Below are 23,304 nucleotides of genomic sequence, written 5' to 3'. Positions count from 1 at the left end.
CATTCTTGACTATGTCCACTGTGTTGTGTAATAGATCCCCAAGGCTTGTGTCTTTTATCTAGGCGAAGTGCTCTGTTCTTTCACCAAGACCTCCCTTCCCCTCCCTACTTACCAGCACTGCAGTTCCACGAGCCTAATTCCAAACTCTGACCTTTGTCCTGGTACCATGAATTTCACCCCATCTTCTGGCTTTAGTCAAATACTCTACCATTATTCTGATCTATTGCTTGAAATTTTAAAGTAGACTACTAAGCTTAATGAACATTGTAATGTAGCTATGATGTTATCGGGCTCTTTTACAAGGAGGAATACATAGAACTAGATCAGATGTGACACCACCCCCCCCCAATGTTAAAGAGTTTACCAAATGATATGGGAACCACCACAGCTACTACTACTGTCATAACAATCCTGGGTAACTCTCCTTCCAACCTCTCTGAAGGAGTCCTGTTACATCTATTTCTAGGTAACAGATGTTTTCTGTGCATTTCTACTGATGCTATACTAGTGCGACCCTTAACATGTCACATATAAAACACCACATATCACCATGCAAACCTGCCCCCTTTTCCTAAAGGGTTGAGGTCTTGTTTGTGTATGGTACTAGGCATGAACCCCAGGGCCCTATACATGCTAGACAAGAGCTCTACAACTGAGCTACAAGCCCAGTCTCTTGACTGCCTTCTTTCAGTATTGCTCATTCTAAAGCATTCCCAACTTTTAAGGAAAATAGCTTAAAATGATCACTAGTTTTTAAGCACTTATTGATTAGAACTTGAATTGGCTTATCCTTATCCTTGAGATGAAGTCCAAATGCTTCACAGATTCTACCAGTCCTGTCTGGGATGTGATGTCATTCTGCAGCACACTTGCATCATTTCGGGACCCATGAGCATTCCCTCACTGTACAGTTAACCCTTCTGAGTACCGACTGAAATAGATGTCCACAGAATACCGAGCCATAACCAACTATATAAGTAGACACCAGGGTCAACCTGGCTTAAGTAAGTACCCAATGTCAAAATCACACAGCAACAAAAGGGCATGGCCAGGATCACAACCATGGAAGCCAGATTTCAGCGCCCATACTCTTAACTATTGTGTTCTACTATCCAGATAGTAGCTGGTTAGCTCAACAACATTAGCTTGGGGCTCCACTAGCATCCAAGCTATATAAGCACAGAACTCTACTACACTTACCCACACATTCACAATTACCCTTCCATGGTTTCCTCTGCTTCCTGTGTACTTCTTAAGCTGTTGCTACTAGGTTATATCAGTATGGTTAGACAATTTCATAGTCTCTGTAATATTCTCTATTACCAATTCCCTATAGTTCAGTTAAGAAAAATGTCTATGAGTGATGAAGAATAGATGGAAACTGAAGAATGGACTGCTCCATCAGTCCTCATGGTCCCCACCACTTTCCAACTCTGCTCGGTCACTGCTTCCTGTAGACATTGGAGGATTCTACTCATCATCTTCCTCATTTTGGTTCCTCACACTTGTTTACCTTCTTCCTGCTTCCTTTCTTCTACTACGCCCTCCATTCCTTTTCCTGTCTAGCAAAAAAAAAAAAAAAAAAAAAAAAAAAAAAGACAGAATCTCCCTCCCTTATTTTATGAAAACAAGTTCCTCCCTTCTCAGCCTTCAAGTCAGATGCAGGAATGCCTGAATGAGGGGCAAGGAAGGATGTGGAAAGTGAAATGAGTACTGATGAGCTCTTTCTGCTTGAAGAATTCTAAAGAATGATGACCTTCCTTAAAATTAACCATTCCTCTACTCACACTTCTTCTATTAAACCATAAACCATGCTATGCACCCATGGGCTCTGCAGACTACATCCTCAGGATCTTTGAATTCCATTTCCTCTGTATTCTTTCCTCAGATACACACTAGGAATGAATTGATCGTGTTTTCTGTCTTATCTGAACAGAACAAATCATATCTGGAGGGCAATGCTGCTGCCCTGGAAAAAGTGGTCCTGTGGGTGGTCCCTGCTTCAGCCTCATCACCCTCTGCTCTCATTGGTTCCTGGAAACACCTAATCCATCTACTCCTGTCTACATTCTTCTTCTTCTTTTCGTGAATTCCTTTGACACTTTCTACTTGTTGATTCCACAATCCATTTTAACTCTTTGTGTCTTATGTTTACCTTTTCAGCAACTAATCAGAAAAAGAGTAGGTGATGCAAACTGAAGACCAAATTCTTAAGCAATGAAATAAGGGAAGGCATAAAAAGTGAATGTTATTACCAGAAACATTAAATAGGATTTGTGGTAAAATTTTCCTGTGACAGATATTTGCTTTCAAATTTACTTGTGTTCTATAGCACATTGATCTTACAAGTCATATGTCATTTTCCTGGAATTTGCTTTGTCTTATTTCTAATGACCTTATCAAAACCACTAGAAAATATAAAATAACAAATATTTAATAATAAATGCAGAAATCCTATTTCATAGATACACACAAAATATATTTCCTCTAAAAGACGCATACTTGTTCTACTAATTGTGTTAAAAATAAGATGTTTATAGAAATAGCATTAAGTTCCTAGAGCTGAGGAGAGCTCAGGGTAGAATCCATGCTTATCATGTACTAGCCTTGGCACCAGGAAGAAAAGTCTAATTCTATATTTAATTTTTGATTCAAATGCAACACTACTTTTCTGTAGTGCAAGTGGCAATCTCCTGCCATTAGGAAAGCCCAGTGTAAATTGCTTTTCAATCATTTAAATGTTCTAAAAGGCTGGAGCTCTTAATGAAAGCGCCCCCTCAATTTCCCCTGATTTTACTACTTTTTCATTTTTCTTTCATCTGAAACATGACCACAGCATGAATTGGCTCATAGTTCCATTGGCTGTGAACTTGTTAGGATATTTGTATGCTGTCTTTTCAAATGCCTTAAGCTTAACATAGGCACTTTAAGACCATTTCCTGAGTTAACTCCCTTCCTACATATGCTGGGTCCAAAACATCTGTGTCATGCCCACAGGGGATCACAGCTGGCACAAGACTAGGGCCTGAACTTCCACTTGTCAGTCCTTGTCAAGCAAGTACTATGGGCTACCCCTGCGTATTGCAGCAGGGAGAGTAAAGCCCACAAGAGTGAGGAGAGAGGAGCATGCTGGCGTGCAGGGTGGTGAAGGGTGCCACAGAAGGGCCAGTGGGGAACTGATAATGTGCCTTCCAGAAGAGGGAACTGTACTCATCTTCAATGCCCAGTAGAACAGGGAAAACACAGTCTGTCCAGGAGAAAGACGTTCCTGGACATGCTGGGAATAAGCACACTGGGATGAAGAGCAAAGCAGCTGATCTTCAGTCTGAGGCAGGATGGAGCACAGGAAACACAACCACCCCCACACATCATGCTGAGAAATGAGTGCCTGGTTAGGAACTTCACCTGGGGACCACAAAGAGCTGCTGATAATGTTTGTGTTGAGAGGCAACAAGACAGGTCAATTCTTATTGGAAGATTGTGAAATCCAGTTGCACAGGGCATATGGTAGAAGGGAAGAGGAGACGAAGGTCCCATTGATTCTTTTAATGGTATAGGGGAGAGTCCATACCAGGATAATAGCAAAGAAATGAGAAGGGAGGGTTGGGACACAAGAGACAGAGAAGGATGCATCTGTCAACCTCGCTAACACATGAAGTTGGAGGACAAGGCAAAGGATCTAAGACTTCTGCCTCTAGATACTCATTTCAATAATGCTTCCTTCCACTAAATACCCATCAATTTGAGTTTCCAGGGCCTAATTTCCTATTTTCTTTCAGATTGCATCTCTATCCTCAGAGTCAGTTTCCCACACTCTGAGCCAGTCATTCAGGGATTAGTGGTGGACAGTTCCTAAAGGATCAGCACAGAGCACAAGAACTAGAGTGATCACCCTCAAAGGTGTCAGCCATGAGCCTTCGTTTCCTCATAAACTGAAAATTGAATGACACTGTTTTGCTATAGGAGGAAAACAGAAAGGAAAAGTGAACAAAGATGAGAGGTGGAGAATAAAGGCTAGACCTGAGTTTCCTGAAGTTCTGGAAGTCCCTATGATCCAGAAATACCTTCCCCCTCTGATGAAGTGCACTGCCAGGCATTGTGTTACTCAGAGCCAACATGATTGAGATTGAGTTATTCCTTAGCTTAGACTTCTTACCTTGTCAACTGGTCTCTGGCTATTCTGAGCATGTCAGCCGTTGATTGACTCTACATCTTTATGCATTAAAAAAAAAAATCTAGAATACCTTTCCCTTTCCAATCCTGCTGTTTCTGTGAGTATAAATCCCAGTTAATTTTCCTTTCTTCTGGTCATCTTTATTGAGCACTATTTGAATGAATCTGTAATTTGTATAAATTCTAATACTGTATTTTTCCATTTGAAGTCTTTGGCTTTAGTGAACTTCTTTGGAAGAATACTTAAAATTTGCTTAAGTAGGGAATAAGGGAAGGGTTGCAATGTCAGTCGATGAAGGAGTATTCTCCAGCACATAAATTTGAACAAATCAAAGGAGATAATCATCTATTTGGCTGCTAGTACCTTTGACTCTAAAATGGGGTCAGGGAGGAACCAGTGGGCCATTTAACCAGAGTGAGAATTTAACATTATAAAGCATATTAGTTGGGAAACAGGATACAATGAACTGGATACATGTAATACACAGTGTATTGTTGCATAATTCTATTTGGAGCTCTGTGGAAGAGGTCCAACAGCTAATGAGAGGCAGACCTGGAGCCTACCAATGAATAATGCCTGACCTCACACCCAAGGCTTTCTCCACTATGCTAAATATCTTGCAGAAAATGAAAAAAGAAACAGCTGTTTCTAGAATAGACACAAGTTTTTTGTCTGCAGATAGTTCTAAACTATAATGCATTTTAAAATACAACCCATTAGAAACAGTGATATACTGTAAGTACCACATTGATGCCAATGCCCAGGATATGTAACAAAACAAAACACTATTGTTCTGCTTTTCAACAATGCAGAATCGCTCCCATAAAGGCCCCTCTTTGCCTCTAGAAACAAAAATCCAATCTGCTATCCTGCACAATCACCCATAAATTCTGAACACAATGGAGTCTCCTTTCCCTTTGGCAAAGGCAGCCATTGTTCTCGTGACTTACAGTGCCTTAGGAGGGGAAACGAAATTGCCTTATGAAAGCAATAAGAAAATGTCTAGCAAATGGATAGACATTTAATGAGCAAGATAAAGCACCAAGAAATAGCAAATGTCTCTTTCTGTCTCTTTCAAAAGAACACTCCTACACCCCAGACGCTCACACCAGCAGCTATCACCAGTAACAGTCGTTAGCATGATGATGTTTTATAAAAATATCTATTGCTAAGCAGGGTGGAAATACTGTTTACATGAAATGGAGGAGTCTCTGGTGAATACTGAAAAATTATCATTTTCATAACCAGAGAAGCACTTTCACATCATGTCGTTTCAATGGCTCCAACCCCTGCACTGCTTTGACAATTGCTTGTCTCTGCTTTGCTGGCTTTCTATCATTTTCAGCTCTGAGTACTCTGCTCACAAAATGGCAGTTTGGGGGTTCCACTTTTTGTCTTACTTTGCTTCCTGCATCATCCCTGCCTGATAATAATAATAATGATGCTGCATTATTACCAGGCCCCACCTAGTAATGTTCATAAAATGAATCTCTGCCCCACCCCCATCCCCAGTTATTTTTTCTGCCCTGTGAAATTGCTGATGAAATGATTAGAGAAAGCCCCATTAATCACAACTGTAAACTAAGTTCTTCTCTAGACGTGTAGAGAGAGCTCATGCTTACAGTGAGAACAAAGCTTAGACCAACTTCAGAGAGAAGAGAGAAATACAGTTACCTGCATCACGATAAGGAGGTCAAAGACCAAGATGAAAGAAGCAAGGAACGCTCTGGAAACCTCGTCACTGGGCAAAAATCCACGATTCAGTTTGTCCCAGCTGATCCAGTCGGTTGTGATGACAAGTACCACCACAGAAGTCAGGGTAAAGAGAACAGTCCTGCAATGAACAAGGCATCCATCACACAAAGACACCAGTGCTCATGAGTGCTGGCTGTCTGCTGTAGTAACGTCCATAAACAAAGTGCCATCGCCAAACGATGGGGAAAAGACATCAATGGGGTGTTTTCTTTCAGACAGGATTAGTACGTTGTGTTAGCATCTCTTCCAAGATAACCCCTGAAGAGCATCATGACGACAATTATGAAGGACATGTTAAGAGCAAAATTATTACAAATAATCTTGGTTAGTACAGCAGTGAGTATTCCAAAGAGAACACTGCATATGGTTTCCATTACATTCGCGCTTTTAACTGAGGCCCAGGGACAAGTATATGCAAATGCAGTAGGTAAATGGTAAAAGATGAGCACTCACTGGGTTCCATCTTTTACTCTGCTGCAGCTAGCCTCTTTCCCTGCAGAATACAGCATGTGGGAGGACGGCTGCCTCAAGTCCATCTCCTGTACTGTGCCACACGCTTCCTTGCTGTGCGTTAGCAGGAGTGCAATTTGCTCTTTTCTCACAAGCCTTGATAGCACCCTTAAAACTCTTACTCATTATACTTACAGTTTAGTGAGTATTTGTTAAAATTAAGCTTTCTATAAAATAATCACCTTGGTTTTTACTATTAACATTAAAAGTAGTCTTGGGAGATGTATGGTGAGATTTAATCTAAAGGGAAACTGTCCAGACTAAAGCTGAGTTTCTGTTATGTTGCCATCAGGATATCAGCTGAAACTTTGTAAAGGAAGGTACAATTGTTCTGAAATAAATTTAATCAGAAATAAACGAATAAGTAGAAGAAAGAAGAAAGAATGAGGAAGAAAGGAAGGGAGGGAGGGAGGGAGGGAGGGAGGGAGGGATAAAGGGAGGCAGGGAGGGAATGAGGAATCAAAAAAATATATGGATATGGAATTAAACCACAGAATATTTATTCATTTTGGCATTTTGCTATTAATTTTTAAGTAAATAATTTATTAATTCTTTGACAATTTCATACAATATATTTTTTAAGATTTATTTATGTATTTAGTATACAGTGTCCTGCCTGTATGCTGGGAGAGGGCACCAAATCTCATTACAGATGGTTGTGAGCCACCATGTGGGTGCTGGGAATTGAACTCGGGTCCTCTGGAAGAGCAGCCAGTGCTCTTAACCGCTGAGCCATCTTTCCAGCCCTTCATACAATATATCTTAATCATAGTCACTTCCCCAAATCCACACTCTCTTCCCTTCCTACTACTCTTCAAGTTTTCTTTTTTTCATTTATTTTATTTTAAAAACCACCAAAACATTTTGTGTAGCTCAACTACTCTTGGGAGTAGGGCCTGCCCTTGGGGTCATATCAGCAGCTACTACATGTCCTAACTCCTCAGTGAGGTGGGATTCCAACCCCAACCACCACACTCCTCCATGCTGGAACTTTGTCTGGCTTGAGTTTGTGCAGGTCTCAGGCACACTGCCACAGCTGGTATGAGTGAACATCTGTAACTGCCCCATTGTGTCCAGAAACTGTGTTTCCTTGATGTTAGCCACCACACTGGCTCTTACCATCTTTCTACTCCCTCTTCTGTGAAGATTAATCAACCTTGAGGGAAGGTTTGTGATTTGCACAGAACTGCTTTTGGTAACTGACCTCTCAAATGAGTAATATGAATCTTCCTGGAAGTCTCTCTCAATTGCAAAATGTGTAAAATCTGCATATTAGATTTCTCAGAAAATGCTTGTTCCCTTTTTGTGAGCTCTATCTGAAGCAAGCAATACTTTGATATAATGAATATAAAGTATTCCCTGGAGATTTTTCTACCCACAAATAGAAAAGACACATTATACCTTTAAAAATTTGACTAATGACCCATTAAATGTAAATTGCATATTTTTCTGCTATAGTAAGTAGAAGTAAAAATCCATCTCGAGGGAATTTTGATATCATATGTAGCACCCATGGAGGAATTCAACACTTCACCTGATTATTTATTATAAGGTTCCTAAAGGGCTGACTCTGGGGTGATATCATAGCAAGTACCATTTCTGAGCTCAAAAAAAAAAAAATTAAAAATAAATAATTGAAGGAAGTCTGGGAAATTCACAAACATGGAAATGAAGCAACATGTTTCAGAATGCCAATTGTCAAAGAAGAAATGAGATACGGCGTGAAAAAGGACCTAAGGACAGATGAAAATAGAAACAAACATTCCAAACCATAGGGGATGAAGTGGGAGCTCCAGAGTAAGTCCATAGCACAACCTCTGATAGTATAACAAGAGAGAGATTTCCACCAAGAAGCTTAACTTTGTACCTCAAGGAACTGTAACAACAATGAAGCCTAAACTCGGCATAGAAAGGAGATCAGAAATAAAAGAAGTAATGTATGAACAATAGAAATAATATGAGGCACCAGCAAGATAAAGAAAAGATAAGACTGGCAAACTTTTGATGAAAAAAATGATGGAAATCAATAACACTATACATACAAAATGAAACATTGCAATGCCTACAATAGAAATGCAAGTGATTATAAGGGAGTATTATGAGCAAGAACAAGGGTATGCATTGGACAACTCAGGAGGAAGAGAAAGGTTTCAAGAAAGGCACAGTCCACCAAGAGTGAATCAGCAAGCCATCTGAATAGGATTAAGTACATGACTGAATCACTAGTCAGAAACCTCTTACTATAGTCAACTCTGGAACAGATGACTTCGAAAGGGAATGACATTGAGTCATTAAGAGGGATTGCAGTCATCCCTTCCCAGACATTCCCAGAAATGCATGAGAAGGAAAAATTTCCCAGTTAATTTATACATAGCATTACTGGATATCAAGTTTAGACAAAACATAAATAAATTCTACAAGAATATTCCCAATAAGCACAGGTGTAACTATTCTTAGCAAATTGGCAGCATGGAGAAAGCTTGGACATTAAAACAAGTGGAAGTTATTCATGGGAGGCAAGGAAAGACAAACATGGACAAGTCAATCAATATAATACAATAATTTAAAAGAATGAAAGATTATAATCACAATCACCACAGTAGGTATGGAAAAACCTTTTTGACATAATTGACCATATATACACAGATTAGGTATAGAGCCATGTAATACTTAACTATGATACCACATTCTGCGAAATATGTCTTTGTGTGAGCTTTCTATATACCTAGGATGTATGGCAATACAATTGTATAGGTAACCTATCATTGACATAAAAGTTATCATGTATATGACTGTAGGAAGAAGGAGTATCAACAGAATTAACTGATACATAGCATGCTCATAGCCTACATTATACTCAGTGGAGAACACTTAGTTCTTTCTTCACAAGATCAAGACAAGGAAGCCTATTCTCATCACTTCTAGTCAACAATACTAGAAATATGGCCAAAGGAATCAGACAAAAAAAGTAAATAAAAGGCAGGAGAAACTGTCTGCTTTCATCATGAAACTTTTTGAACTAAAAATGTGAGTGAAATTGGAAGATAGAAAATTCAACATACAAAATCAACCACATCTATGTGCACTAACAGCAAAAGATCAGTAATCAGGAAAATAATTCCATCTATAAAAGACTCAAACGAAACAGAAATACCTAGAAATAGATTTAACCAAAGAAATAAAATATCTGTACACTAAAAAATTGAAGACACAAATGAATGGAAAGATATCTCGTGTCTATGGATCATGCAGACGAATAGTTAAAATGTCTGTATGCCACCCAAATGTCTCTATTTATTCAATGTAATCTCTATAAAGAGTCTGATGGAATTTTTTCAGTAAAATAGAACAATTCTAAATTCATATGACACCATTAGAGACACCAAGGAGTCAGAGGACTTTTTTAAAAGTCTGGAGACACTATATTTTCTGATATAAACACATACATAGACCCTCTTAAAAAATTGGAAAGACTAGAAATAAGCGCACAAATATATATAGTCAACTAATTTTGAGAGAATTACTAGGAATACACAATGGGAGCATGGGAAATGGGTGGCCATGTGCAAAGAATGAAACTGAATCCATTTTTACATTAGACACAAAAACTAACTCAGTAACATTAGAAGCTTAGATATATGGCCAGAACCCATACAAATTCTAGAAGGGAACAGGAAAAACTCTTCAATGTTGGTTTGGAAAGCTGTTTTATAGACCCGACACCAAGAGCATGGGGAGGAAAATAGAACAAATACGATGACACTAGACTGGAAAATCAAATGCACCGCAAAGGCAAACAATGGGGATGGAATGGCGACCAATGAAATGGGAAATTATGTCTGAAAACTATGTATCTGCAAAGGATCAATTCACAGAATGTGAGGAGCTCAGTAGCACAAAAATCAAATGATACAATAGGGAAAGGACCCGAATAGACAACTCTCAAAAGAAGGCATACAAAGGTCAGTGGGTACAGTCCAGCCTTGATGTGAGGGTCTGTGCCTAGTCTTACTGCATCTTGTTAGGCCGTGTTCAGTTGACATCCCTAGGAGACTTGCTCTTTTCTGAAGGGAAATAAATGGAGGAGCAGTGGATCCAGGGGAGAGGAGAGGCGGCAGAGGGTGAGGTGACTGGGAAGAACAGAGGGAGAAGAAACTGCAGTTGGAATGTATTGTATGAAATAAGAATAAACAGAAAGAAAAAATATCTATACCACTAGTCATAAAGGAAAAGGCAAATGATAACCATGGTGAGAAACTGCTTCCCACCTGAAAGCATGGTGAGCATCAGAAAGATGGAGATAAAGGCTGGTGAAAATGTGGAGAAAGTGACCCGTGTGCACTGCCGACGGCACTGTTCATTGGCCCAACGTTCTAACACGCACTAGCGATTAAACGCTTTGTGAGTGTTTCGCAGGCTTTGTTGTGTACTTCCATTTTGACAAAAGGCACTGCTACACATCTCAAGAAATAGTTACTGGTAACAGTTTATTGCTCCAGGGGGAAATTAAAGGAGGTGTTCTGCCTGATATTTAATTTTTAATAGTACAAAAGGAATAAAAATGGCAATCATTAAATATGCATGCCTACAGCTCAAAGAAAGGGACCTAAAAATAAGTCTCCAGAGGACAGCAAAAAGCAAAGGAAATGGAAAACAAAACACATTAATTAGTTATGCCATCTCCAAAGCCGTGCTGAGTGTGATACACAGATATACCTGTCAATCATGGAGTCAAACCCTGAGAGTTAATACATGTCTGCAGACACAAATGCGCTGCAAGTGGCCGCTTATGTCTCTCCTTCTTGTAGAACAGGCTTTACTGCACCGAAAATCTGCTCTGAACCATCAGCTTTTTTAAAAGTACCTGACTCAATACGGTTAATTTTTTAAACATCACTTTTATATGAACCTGCCATGAAGGAAATGTGAATAGCACCGCGTGACTGCAGTCACTATACATGATTTACAGAACACAGGGTATGGGTTCCAGTGATTTACATAAACTAACTTTACCTCCCCATCAACCCCAGTTTACAGATACAAAATTGAATCCTGAATTACAGAACCAAAGCTAACCCACACTAACCACATGAAGACTTCATAGGTCATATAGAATAAGGCAGAAGTGACCCCAGAAAGGTCCAGCCCAGGCTGAGCCAGGACACTCATGTTATAACTTGTGCAAGGCACTGTTTCTTGGGGGAAACATTTGACTATGACTTTCCTATATCTTACTTATAACTAGAAGTCACTTGCTTTTCTTTTTCATTATGAGTATAATACTATGAAATTACTCCAGAGCTTAACCTTGAAGAGTAAAACACAAGTGCCTGACAGGTAATGATAGGAAACAGTTAAAAGCTAAGTCTTGTGGCAATAAATGTCTAACCTCATGGAAGTGAGCCTTCAGAGCAACATTCTTGGGTTCTTGTTTAATCAATGATTGAAATGAAAGATATTTACTCTCCAGCATGGGCTTTGGGGAGCTCTGGCTTCTCTCTTTAAGGAGTATGCAATTAAGCAATTATCTGGATTGTTTTCCTTCCAGACTGTACCCAGTGCCAGCATGACATACTGGCTCATCAATTCTACCCTCTCTGGTTTCTGGCACTCATTCAAATGGAAAGACCTCATACATAATTATCAGCTTCAGTGGCGACTCTCCTCACTTTCATAACTTCAAATTTAGTTTCTGTCATTTTCATCAAATGTTGCTAGTAACACTTGTTTATTTTTATATTGTTTTACTTTTTGAAATTAAAGTATAATTACATCAGTTCCCCCATCCTGTTCCTCCCTCAGACCTCTCTCCATGAACCCACCCCTTGCTCTCTCAAATTCATAGCTTCTTTTTCTTTGAATACAACCTGGCTCAGTTTTTATGTTACTTGTACATATATTATTCCAAGACTGACCACTTGGTATTGGATAACCAGTTATGGAGCTTTTCCCTAGGGGAGACAATTAATTCTTCTCTCACTCAGCATTCCCTGGTTGCCTGGCGTTCTTTGTCTGGGGTCAGGGACCCATGAGAGCTCCCTTTCCATGTTAGCATGTCCGTTGGTGTTGTCTTGGTTCGGGTCTTGTTGAGATTTTGTTGGGTGAAGCTTCCCTTTAATTTCAAGGGAACACAACAGTTGTCCTTGTCCTCTGGCTTTTAAACTCTTCTCACCTCTTCTCCAGATGTTTGCTGAGCCTCAGGTACAGGGGTTGTGTTGTAGCTGCATCAGTTGGGACTGGGAGCCACACACTCACTTACTTTCTTTGGTAAAGGCTGAGAGCTACACTCACTGCTGGATATAAGAATAAGTATTTAGAACGCAGCTAGAATTTATGCTGTTTTAGTAAAGTGGTAGTTGTAGGTTTTTCTCCAAGATCCATAACCTCATTAGCCTTGGGTAGTTTCCAGTACCAGGCATGATTTCCCTCTTGTAGACCAGGCCTTAAGTCCAATTAGACAGCTATTGGTTGCTTCCAAGGTATGCTTGCCACTACTGCATCCTTAGGGTTATCATGAGCTGCTGGTCATTGTTTGTGGGTCATGGGCATTGAGCTAGTTAGGATGATTTGTTGCTGCCCCCCATTGGAAGCTTGTATGGTACTTTCTGTTACCATGAAAGCTAGTCCCCAAGGAGGAAGTAAGATTTCAGGTTAGATGCAACTCTGGTCCTCCAGATCTTGTGTCTGAATGATGGCTTCAGCAATAGGGACTTAGCTTCAAACTCTGGGAGGAAACCAAGGGCAACAGCAATAGACAATAACATCCAGAGGACCCAGGCTTAGTTTCCAGCACCCACATGGCTGCCTACAACCATTTTAACTCCAGTCCCAGGGACTCTGATACCCGTCCTGGCCTTCTGGAGTTCCTGCACATAAGTAGTGCACATACATACACTCGGGTGCACAACACACACACACACACACACACACACACACACACACACACACCCCTAAAATAAAATTAAGTAGCAAATATTTTAAAATAACAACAACAGAATTCAGATCTACTAACATAAGAACTCTCTCAGTCACAAATGTCTCCTCATCATCCAGACATCTACAGAAACTCACACTCATTTAATATAACTGAATCTCATTTACAAGAAACATATTCATCTTGTAGCCTAGTCAAATGGCTATTATATATAGTGATTAGATGCAGATAACACATATAAATAAACCCAGATTATCACTAAAACGTGGTGTTTTTAAATGTAACAAAATCTGAAGTGTCAAAGTGTGCTGATAGCATTTACTTTCTCTCATAACCACCTTAAGGGAGATTTACCAAGTAGTCACACAGCTGGAAATCAAGTATGATTCCAAGCGACAGAAGAGTTAGCAGTCGGTTTGAACAATTTGTGAATTACACAGGGATCTGCCGTTCAGGGATAATTCTCATGTGGTTTTATTTTGATTACACAGATAACAGGCATGTACAAGGGCACCTCACTAATATAAGTTGCATCAAATAAAATTGCCAATATTTGACCACTAGCAATGTCATGTGATCCAACATAATAACTATACCTTAATGTATTTTATGTATTAACCATCACTCATATTCTTTTTTTAAGATTTATTTATTTATTGTGTCTCACTGCAGGCCAGAAGAGGGCGCCAGATCTCAGTACAGATGGTTGTGAGCCACCATGTGGTTGCTGGGAATTGAACTCAGGACTCTGAGAACAGTTAGTGCTCTTAACCTTTGAGCCATCTCTCCAGCCCCCCTTATTCATATTCTAAACATGCAATCTTTTTGTTCAGGCAGGAATATCATGTTGCTTTCTAGTTGTGCTGCACAATTCACATATACTAAAAAAATTAAAATCCTCTTATTTCTTTCTTTAATACTCTAGTTAAATGTTGGGATTCCACCCAAACAAGTCAGATTATACTTCATCTCACTGAAAAATAAGCTTTATATTCTACTTAAACTGGAAATTTCAACTACCATTTCAATAAAGAATATATAAATAGAAATATAGTCTCACATTTCAAAGTGCCAAATACATAAAATACAATAAAGGAATTGAAAATTACTTAGTCTCATAAGTTCTGCTTTTCTAAAAAATAAAATAAAACAAGCCAATCTACATGAAACAACATTCCTTCATTTTTTTTTACTGTGCAGGCAAGAGTCAGGTCAAACATCCAGTTCCCCTCTGAGCACGAAGTGCCAGCACACCAGTCACAGATGGCCAGGGGAGAATGCCAACACTTTTCATTTGTTTTAATTATTAGTGTCACCATTGCAATCCCACAAGAAAACTAGTCACTATTTGCTGGATCAAACCAGTTCCCCTGAAAGAGGTGAGCCGGCTCACAGCTACAGTCCAGCTGATGAAGTCAGGCCTTCTCCTTAGAAAGAGCAACTTCTGGGATCCCACGTTTGAGACCAGGAACACCAGGGGAGAACAGAGGTAAATGCTTGCCAAGTGACCTCATGAAAGAGAGCAGTGGCTCCATATGGCTTCCATTAAATCAATGTTGCTGCCAGTTATTGGCCACGCCGAACACATTCATTAAGATAGGATCCCTGATAAAGGAGAGGTGGTCAACTCATCTTGTTTGTGGCTCTGTTGGGACCCAGAACCTGTACAGGTAGCTGTTAGATTCTAATGTTGTCTATTAAACTATACATTGATGTATTGTTTATCTTTATGCCTCTCTACCACTTACTTCATAATAAAGTTCCCCAAACACAGCAGGAGCTCAAACAGCACTGAACAAATTGAAATGAAGAAATAACTTAGAAACACTTATTCCCAAAAGGTTATAAAAGATGGCATCTCACGGTGCAGCATTTGGCCACACAGGGTGTTATGATGTGAACAGTGCCCTGGCATCCTGATCTATATAATCAGTGCTGACTGATGTTCTGCAGAACTCACCATGAAAACCAGACAGACATTGGCAATTCAACCAAAGAGGCAACAGACAAAACAATCTAGCCATATTCCTTTGGATGGTTCCATATCCTTTGATGACGCCTGACCAGTGTTGTCTGTTTAAGCAGAAACAACTGAAAGTTACTCATGCCACGGTTTAACTGACTCCATTGAGTTGTCTTGGTCATACATACCCATTACATTCTTTATATTCCATAGTTTTAGGTATAAAATATAACATATTTTAAGAAAAATAATATTTACCAGACTACAAAATCCTAAGAATAAGGGTTGTCATTTGTGGTGGTTTGAACAAAAATGGTGGACATGGGCTCATAAAAAGTAGCACTATTAGGAGGTGTGGCATTGTTGGAGGAAGTGTGGCCTTGGAGGAAGTCTGTCACTGAGGGTGGGCTTTGAGGTTTCAGAAGCTCAACCTAGGCCTGGTGGTTCACTCTTCCTTCCTGTTTCCTGTGGATCCAGATGTAGAACTCAGCTCTTTCTCCAGCACCATGTCTGCCTGCACTCTGCCATGCTTCCCACCATGATGATAATGGACTAAACTTCTGAAGTATAAACCAGCCCCAATTAAATTCATTCCTTTATAAGAGTTGCCATGGTCATAGTGTCTTCACAACAATAAAACCCTAAGACATTATTCACTACTGATTAGCAATGATCCTCACATTGCTAGTGCTAAAGGAATATATTCAGTGATTTAAGTTGGGGTAAAAACATGTATATTCCTTATTTTTCAGCAGACTCCAATTCAACCTTAACTCATAATGCTATTCCCAGTATTTACAGAGAAAAGAATGAAGCCTGTGACATATACAATTTACTCACATAGGTCTGGAGAATCTGATACAGCACGTAGAGTATTTGCCAAGCATGCTCAAAGCCCTGAGTTTGATCCACACTCCTGCACAAACCAGGCATGTTTGTGTATGCCTGTCATATCAGAATCAGGAGGTAGAAGCAAGAGGATCAGGAGTTCTTAGTCTTCCTCAATTATGTAGCAAGTTTGAAGCCAACTTGCCTATAAGAAATACTCTGCCTCAACAAAGCAAATATGTGAGATCTACCAAACAAGCATGTGAATCCTGTGTAGCCAGCAGTAAACTCACCAGGCCAACATTTCCTGTTAGTGAGTTACCTACCCTGTGCACAGTAAATGATCCATCAAGTCAACAGAGAGAACAGGGGAACATTTTTACCCCAGTTATCAAATATCACAAGTTTAGAAATAGAAGCCATAATAAACATAGAGTTATAGTTATTAATGACAGATAATGCCAATAAAGACTCCAGTATTGCTTAATTCAAATAAAATGACAACTATGATACTCCAAACATTGTCTTCATTTTGAAAAATGGGGCGTGGAAAGTTTACACTAAGTATACCAAATTAAATCTTCTGTCTGGAAACTTGGCTTTAAAAAGAAAAACTGAGCTGGGTGGTTGTGGTGCACACCTTTAATCCCTCTGCTGGGATTAAAGGTGTGCACCACAAGAAACTGTAGTAAAGGGCTGCAGCATTAGCAAGATTGAAAAACACTGCTTTATATATATATATATATAAAGGCTTAATTTGGGCTCCTGCTCTAGGGATCTGTACTGGTAAGAGGCAAGGAAATATCTAGATAATATAGTGTAAAATAATTAGGCTGTAACCGGCTTAAACAGTGTTTTTCAACCTTGCTAACACTGCAGCCCTTTAATATAGTTCCTCATGTTGTGCTAACCCCCAACATAAAATTGCTTTGTTGCTATTTCACAACTGAGATTTTGCTACTGTTATGAATCATAATGTAAATATCTGTATTTTCTGATGGTCTTAGGTGACCCCTGTGAAAGGGTCAGTCAACTCCAAATGGGGTTGCAACCTACTTGGCTGAAGAGTTGAATTTTATTATTGTTAACCCAAATATTGGAGGCAAAAAAAATTATACTTCAAGTTTTCATTATATTCATGAATGTAAAACAGATCCTTCAAGCCATTCCACTACTGATCAGCACAAAAACCTTCCTATACTTGCTAACATAATTAGAAAAGGGCCCAACATAATTAGTAAGAGCTAGCCCATAGTGTGCCTGCTGACTGTAATAAGGAATAACAGAAGATCTCAAGGAGGCACTAGAATTATGCTGCTCCTGGAAGAGGAAACTTCACAAAGTAAAAGATGATGTCAGATAGAAAGAGCAAATCAATAGGTATTACAGTGTTACACTGTAAGTAGATAAGTCTGCCTGGATACAAAGGCCAGGGGCATAAACTGCATAGAAAAGCAGAATCAGGCTGGATATTTATGAATGAGACTGTATATAACATGGCCTTGAAAGTTTCCAAACAAGGTTGATTTGGTGCTGTAGAAAATAATTCCTGATAATTGCTGTATAAGTAGGAAAATGCCACTCAAAAATAATTGGTTTTCAGGAAGAATTCACTCCAGGAGGCAAAGAGAACTCAGACTGAGGAGGAGTAGAAAACACACTTGTAACAAATTACAAATGAGATGCTTACCTGCTAATTCTAATGATACAAAGGAAAAATTCATCTTGAAAAGAAAATAAATGAAATGTAACGCTAAACATAGATATTACAGCACAAAGTATTTGACAAGGCTAACATTGCAAACAGAACACAGTAAAACAGTCACTTCAGAAATTGACATTGCTTGTAATGGGTTTCCCAGTCCTTCATGCAGGCACAAAGCTCAGTTAAATACCATGTTTTCTTGCCCTATCCATTTCCTCTTGAATCTGAGTAAAACCTATGGGCATGATGAAATAGCTCTCCTTTGATAATGTCATACACTCATACATGGCAAAAAGATTTCTGTATATTAAATTAAGATCATTAATACCTTGACCTTGTATTAGCCAAAAGGGAGATGATGTGGGTGGGCCACACCCAATAACATACACCAGGCTGGGCATATGGGAAAGAGAAGTAAGCAAATTTCAGCATTGACCCAATGACTCAGAAAGGCAGCCTTTATCCCAACAACGAAAGTGTGAAAGGAAAGTGTGGTGTGAACAAGGTCACTGACTCTCTGTTTGTTCTCTCTGTCACTCTCCATGAATCTGGGAGACTGATGAGCAGAACTCATGTCCAGGAGTCCATCTCACCTTGGCCCTGGATATGTTGTTTTCCAACATGAAGAGATTGAATGCTATCACCTTAATTGGATTGGCAGGCATATTTGACTCTTCAGTGACTTGAATTAAAAAGTACAACATAAAATTTAAAAATCATTAAAAGATTTACAGATGTTCTACAGAATCAATAGACAAAATGAAAAGCAATTACAAGTCCAAGGCCAGAATAGACAATTAACTTGAACAGTGTAAAAATAATGGTGCTGATAGATGGAGGATGAAGAAAAACAAAGAAATGGAGAGATGTGAGGTCATTGTTAAAAGAGAATTAAAAAAAAAAAAAAAACCAAGAAAATAAATAGGAATCATGGTGAACAGCCTCGGGAAACATTAAGACTAGTTATAAAAAGTAAATTCATATCTAATGAGAATTTGTTAACAACTCCGTTGAGAATGTTACTGATATGTTACTAATGTTGAGAATAGCTACTGATGGAATTACCAAGGATTATGGAAATGAGAAGAGCCAAGTACTAGAAGGGTTCTGAGTGGTCACTCCACACAGTAGCATTGGAAAGGATGAATTTGCATTTAAATTTACGCCTTTTGGTGAAAATTGAGTTTTTGTTTACCCCACATACATGCATTTGATGTAAAGGAATAAAACTACCATACAACTAACCTCAAAGACATCCTCATTTAAATGTCAGACAACAAACAAAGGAGAAACTGACTATGCACCTATACTTTCTCAACACTGATGTCTGCTAGTATGCAAACAGGAATAAGCTGTGATATTTTATTTGACAAACATGACATCATGAAGAAAAGAAAATGATGCTTCAATTTCAATATGAAATCTTCACAATAGTTAACTGTGTTTCAAGGAATTCAGTTGTTGAATTCAATCAATTGTCAAAACATTGAAGAGGATAAAATAGGCCCATCCATATCACTTCCACCATGCTTTCCTTTTGACTTTTCACATACAATATTCTTTTCTTTGATCCTTTCTGAAATATCTCGACATACCCACAGTTTGACATAATGAGAAATCCTGACAATTTTAAATACTGATGAGGCATGGCAGAGTCAGAACTGAGTGGTAGATTTTTAGATTGTGAGGACAACTTTGGAAAACTGCCCAGTGTATGTGCAGAAAACTGGAAGAGGCACATCTGCCAGGCAGAGTCTACATGTCCTATGTGTGTACACAAGAACATCCCAAGCCTCTACCACCATAGCAGTGTAAACATCTAAAAACAATATAATAATATGTAAAACATATAGAAATATACTAACCTAAAGAAACACAGAAATAAAAACAAAAAACCCACAGGTGCATCAACAACACACATGCAGCTGACAAATATAATTTTGAATGAATAAAGCAAGAAATAAAATAATACATAGATTTGCACAAAATCAAGGAATGGGTAATCCAGACTACTGTACTGACTAGTTTTATGTGGATTTGACACAAGCTACAGAGATTTGGGAAGGGGAAATATCAGTTGAGAAAATACCCCTACCAGACTGACCTGTAGGGAAGTCTATGGTGCATTTCCTTAATTAGTGATTGTTGAGGGAAGGCACAGCTCATTATGGGTGGAGCCACCACAGGCTGGTGGTCCCAGGATACCATAAGAAAGCAGCTGATATCTACAAATTCAATATCATTTCCATCAAAATCCCAAACAATTCTTCATAGACTTGGAAAGAACAATACATAACTTCATATTGTAAAAAACCAGGACATCTAAAACAATCCTGTACAATAATGCAATTTCTGGAGGCATCACCATCCCTGACCTCAAGCTCTACTATAGAGCTATAGCAATAAAAATAGCTTGGTACTGGCATAAAAACCAACATGTGGACCAATGGAATCGAACTGACATTAATCTGCACACCTATGAACACCTGATTTTTGACAAAGAAGTCAAAACTATACAATGGAAAAAGGAAAGCATCTTCAACAAATGGTGCTGGCATAACTGGATGTCAACACATAGAAGATTGCAAATAGATCCATATCTATCACCATGCACAAAAGTCAAGTCCAAGTGGATCAAAGACCTGAACATAAATCCAGTTACACTGAACCTGGTAGAAAAGGAAGTAGAAAGTAGCCTTGAATACATTGGCACAGAAGATCACTTCCTAAATATAACACCAGTAGCACAGACTCTAAGAGCAACACTTAATAAATGGAACCTCCTGAAACTGAGAAGCTTCTGTAAGGCAAAGAACATGGTAAATAAGACAAAACAACAGCCTACAGAATGGGAAAAGATCTTCACCAACCCCACATCTGACAAAGGGCTGACCTCCAAAATATACGAAGAATTCAAGAAACTAGACATCAAAATACTGAACAATCTAATTTTAAAAATGCCTACAGAGCTAAACAGAAAATTCTTAACAGAAGAATCTCAAAGGGCTTAAAGACATTTAAGGAATTGTTCAACATCCTTAGTCATCAGGGAAATGCAAATCAAAATGACTCTGAGATACCATCTTATTCCTGTCAGAATGGCTAAGATAAAAAACATTGATAACAGTTTATGTTGGACAGGATGTAGAACAAGGGGAACACTCCTACACTGTTGTTGGGCATGCAAACTTGTACAGCCACTTTGGAAATCAGTATATCAGTTTTTCAGAAATTGGGAATCAATCTTTCTCAAAACCCAGCTATATCACTCTTGAGCATATACTCAAAGAATGTTCAATCATACCACAAGGACACTTGCTCAACTATGTTCATAGGAGCAGTATTCATAATAGCCAAAACCTGGAAACAACCTAGATGCCCCTCAGCTGAAGGATAAATAAAGAAAATGCCATACATATATACAATGGAGTACTACTCAGCAGTGAAAAACAATGAAATCATGAAATTTGAAAGCAAATGGATGGAACTAGAAAATATCATCCTGAGTGAGATAACCTTGACTCAGAAAGACAAACATGGTATGTACTCACTCATAAGTGGATACTAGATGTAAAGCAAAGGATAACCAGACTACAACCCACAGTTCCAGAGAAGCTAGATAACAAGGAGGACCCAAAGAGGGACACATGGATCACCCTGGGAAGGGGAAATAGATGAGATCTCCTGAGTAAACTGGGGGTGGGGGGCAATAGATGGTAGGGGATGGAGGATGAAAACATAAAGGAATGGGATGGTTGATCTGGAGCAAGGATGGAATGAGATATCTTGATAGAGGGAGACATCATGGGGATAGGGAGAAACCTGGTGCTAGGAAAGTTCCCAAGAATCCACAAGGATGACCCCAGATTAGACTACTAGCAATAGTGGAGAGGGTGCCTGAACTGGCTTATCCAAGTAATCAGATTGGTGAATACCCTAACTGTCATCATAGAGCCTCATGCAGTAACTGATGGAAGCAGATGCAGAGATCCACAGCCAAACACCAGGCTAAGCTTCTGGAGTCCAGTTGAAGACAGTGAAGAGGGATTCTATAAGCAAGGGCATCAAGATCATGATGGGGAAACCTACAGAGACAACTGAACCAAGCTAGTAGGAACTCATGAACTTTAGACCAAAAGCTGTAGGGCTGCAATGGGACTGGACTAGGCCCTCTGCATAAGGTAGACAGTTTCATAGCTTGGTCTGCTCAAGGGGCCCCTTGGCAGTAGGATCAGGATCTATCCCTGGTACATGAACTGGCTTTTTGGAGCCCATTATCTATAGTTGGACACCTTGCACAGCCTTGATGTAGGGGGAGAGGCTTGGACCTTTCTCAACTGAATGTATCCAACTTTGCTGATGCCCCATGGGAGACCTTACCTTTTCAGAGAAAGGAATGGGGTATGGGTTGGGGGGAATGCTGAATGTTGGGGAGAACAGGAGGAGGGAAGAGATGGGGATCTGTGGTTGGTATGTAAAATGAATAAAATTTTTCTTAATAAAGAAAATAAAAAAAGCAGGTTGAGCAAGCCCATAAGCAGCATGCCTATGTGTATAAAATATATAACTTTAATTGTGTGTTTCTATATATTGTATATAATTAACTTTTCCATGATATGATATTTTGCAGAATTATGAAAATATTCAGTTTCTTTTAAAGAAGTTACTAGGACAGAGAACAATCCATCTCCCTTAGGATTTAATTTATAAATCAAAAGATAAAGATAATGTTTATGAACACTAAGAAGGCATTAGATGAAATTTAATATGTTCTAATAAAGCTCTCTGTAGTCATCAAATGGAAGGCTAATTTGTATCACTCTTACTAAATTTCTTCATAGACAATTTTATACATGTATACATGCATTCTGCTTACTGCTACTCCAACCCTCTCTTAAGCCCTTCCTCCTTCACAAACCCTAATAAATCCCTTTCTACTCCCATGTCTTTTGGTTTGGTTTTGTGACTGAGTTTAAATTTTAAAATGATCAAACAGAACGTTCCAATTGATACTAGAAAGAATGAATACTCTTACTTAGGCATTAATGTATCAAAATATAGAAAAGACCTTTATGAAGAAAATGAGAAATCTATGATAATAAAAATAAGACACTTAAATAAATGGAAAATATCCCATGCTTGGGCATGAAAATTCAATATTGCTAATATGTGAATTCTGACATAATTAATCTATGCCTTTAATTCATGTTCAGTCAAAATCCCAACAAACTGCCTTGTAAATATGAACTGATTCTAAATCTTACAGATGGTAAAGATGGAGAATTGCTACCATGATCTGATAGAAGTCTGATAACTAACACCATTAAACTGTGCTTCATAAGAGCAGGCCATAGTAAACACGACAATATATACACTGGAGAGAGTGCACAAACAGAGTAAGGGAACAGAATAGAGACCCAGCAAATACACCCACA

At 38.9% G+C, this 23,304-nt stretch overlaps 1 protein-coding gene across 1 annotated transcript in view; it reads right to left on the bottom strand.

Annotated features, from left to right (window-relative positions):
• Positions 1-23,304, bottom strand: part of Tmem117 (transmembrane protein 117) — a 444,694-nt gene that overhangs the window by 79,823 nt on the left and 341,567 nt on the right. The window contains exon 6 of the mRNA XM_036208156.1: positions 5,849-6,008. Within this exon, the coding sequence (XP_036064049.1) occupies positions 5,849-6,008 (160 nt within the window). The remainder of the gene's footprint in view (positions 1-5,848; positions 6,009-23,304) is intronic.

Source organism: Onychomys torridus, chromosome 16 (assembly GCF_903995425.1).
Source record: "Onychomys torridus chromosome 16, mOncTor1.1, whole genome shotgun sequence".
Taxonomy (NCBI): Eukaryota; Metazoa; Chordata; class Mammalia; order Rodentia; family Cricetidae; genus Onychomys; species Onychomys torridus.
The sequence above is the reverse complement of the archived record's forward strand: the minus strand, read 5'-3'. Positions and strand labels throughout refer to the sequence as shown.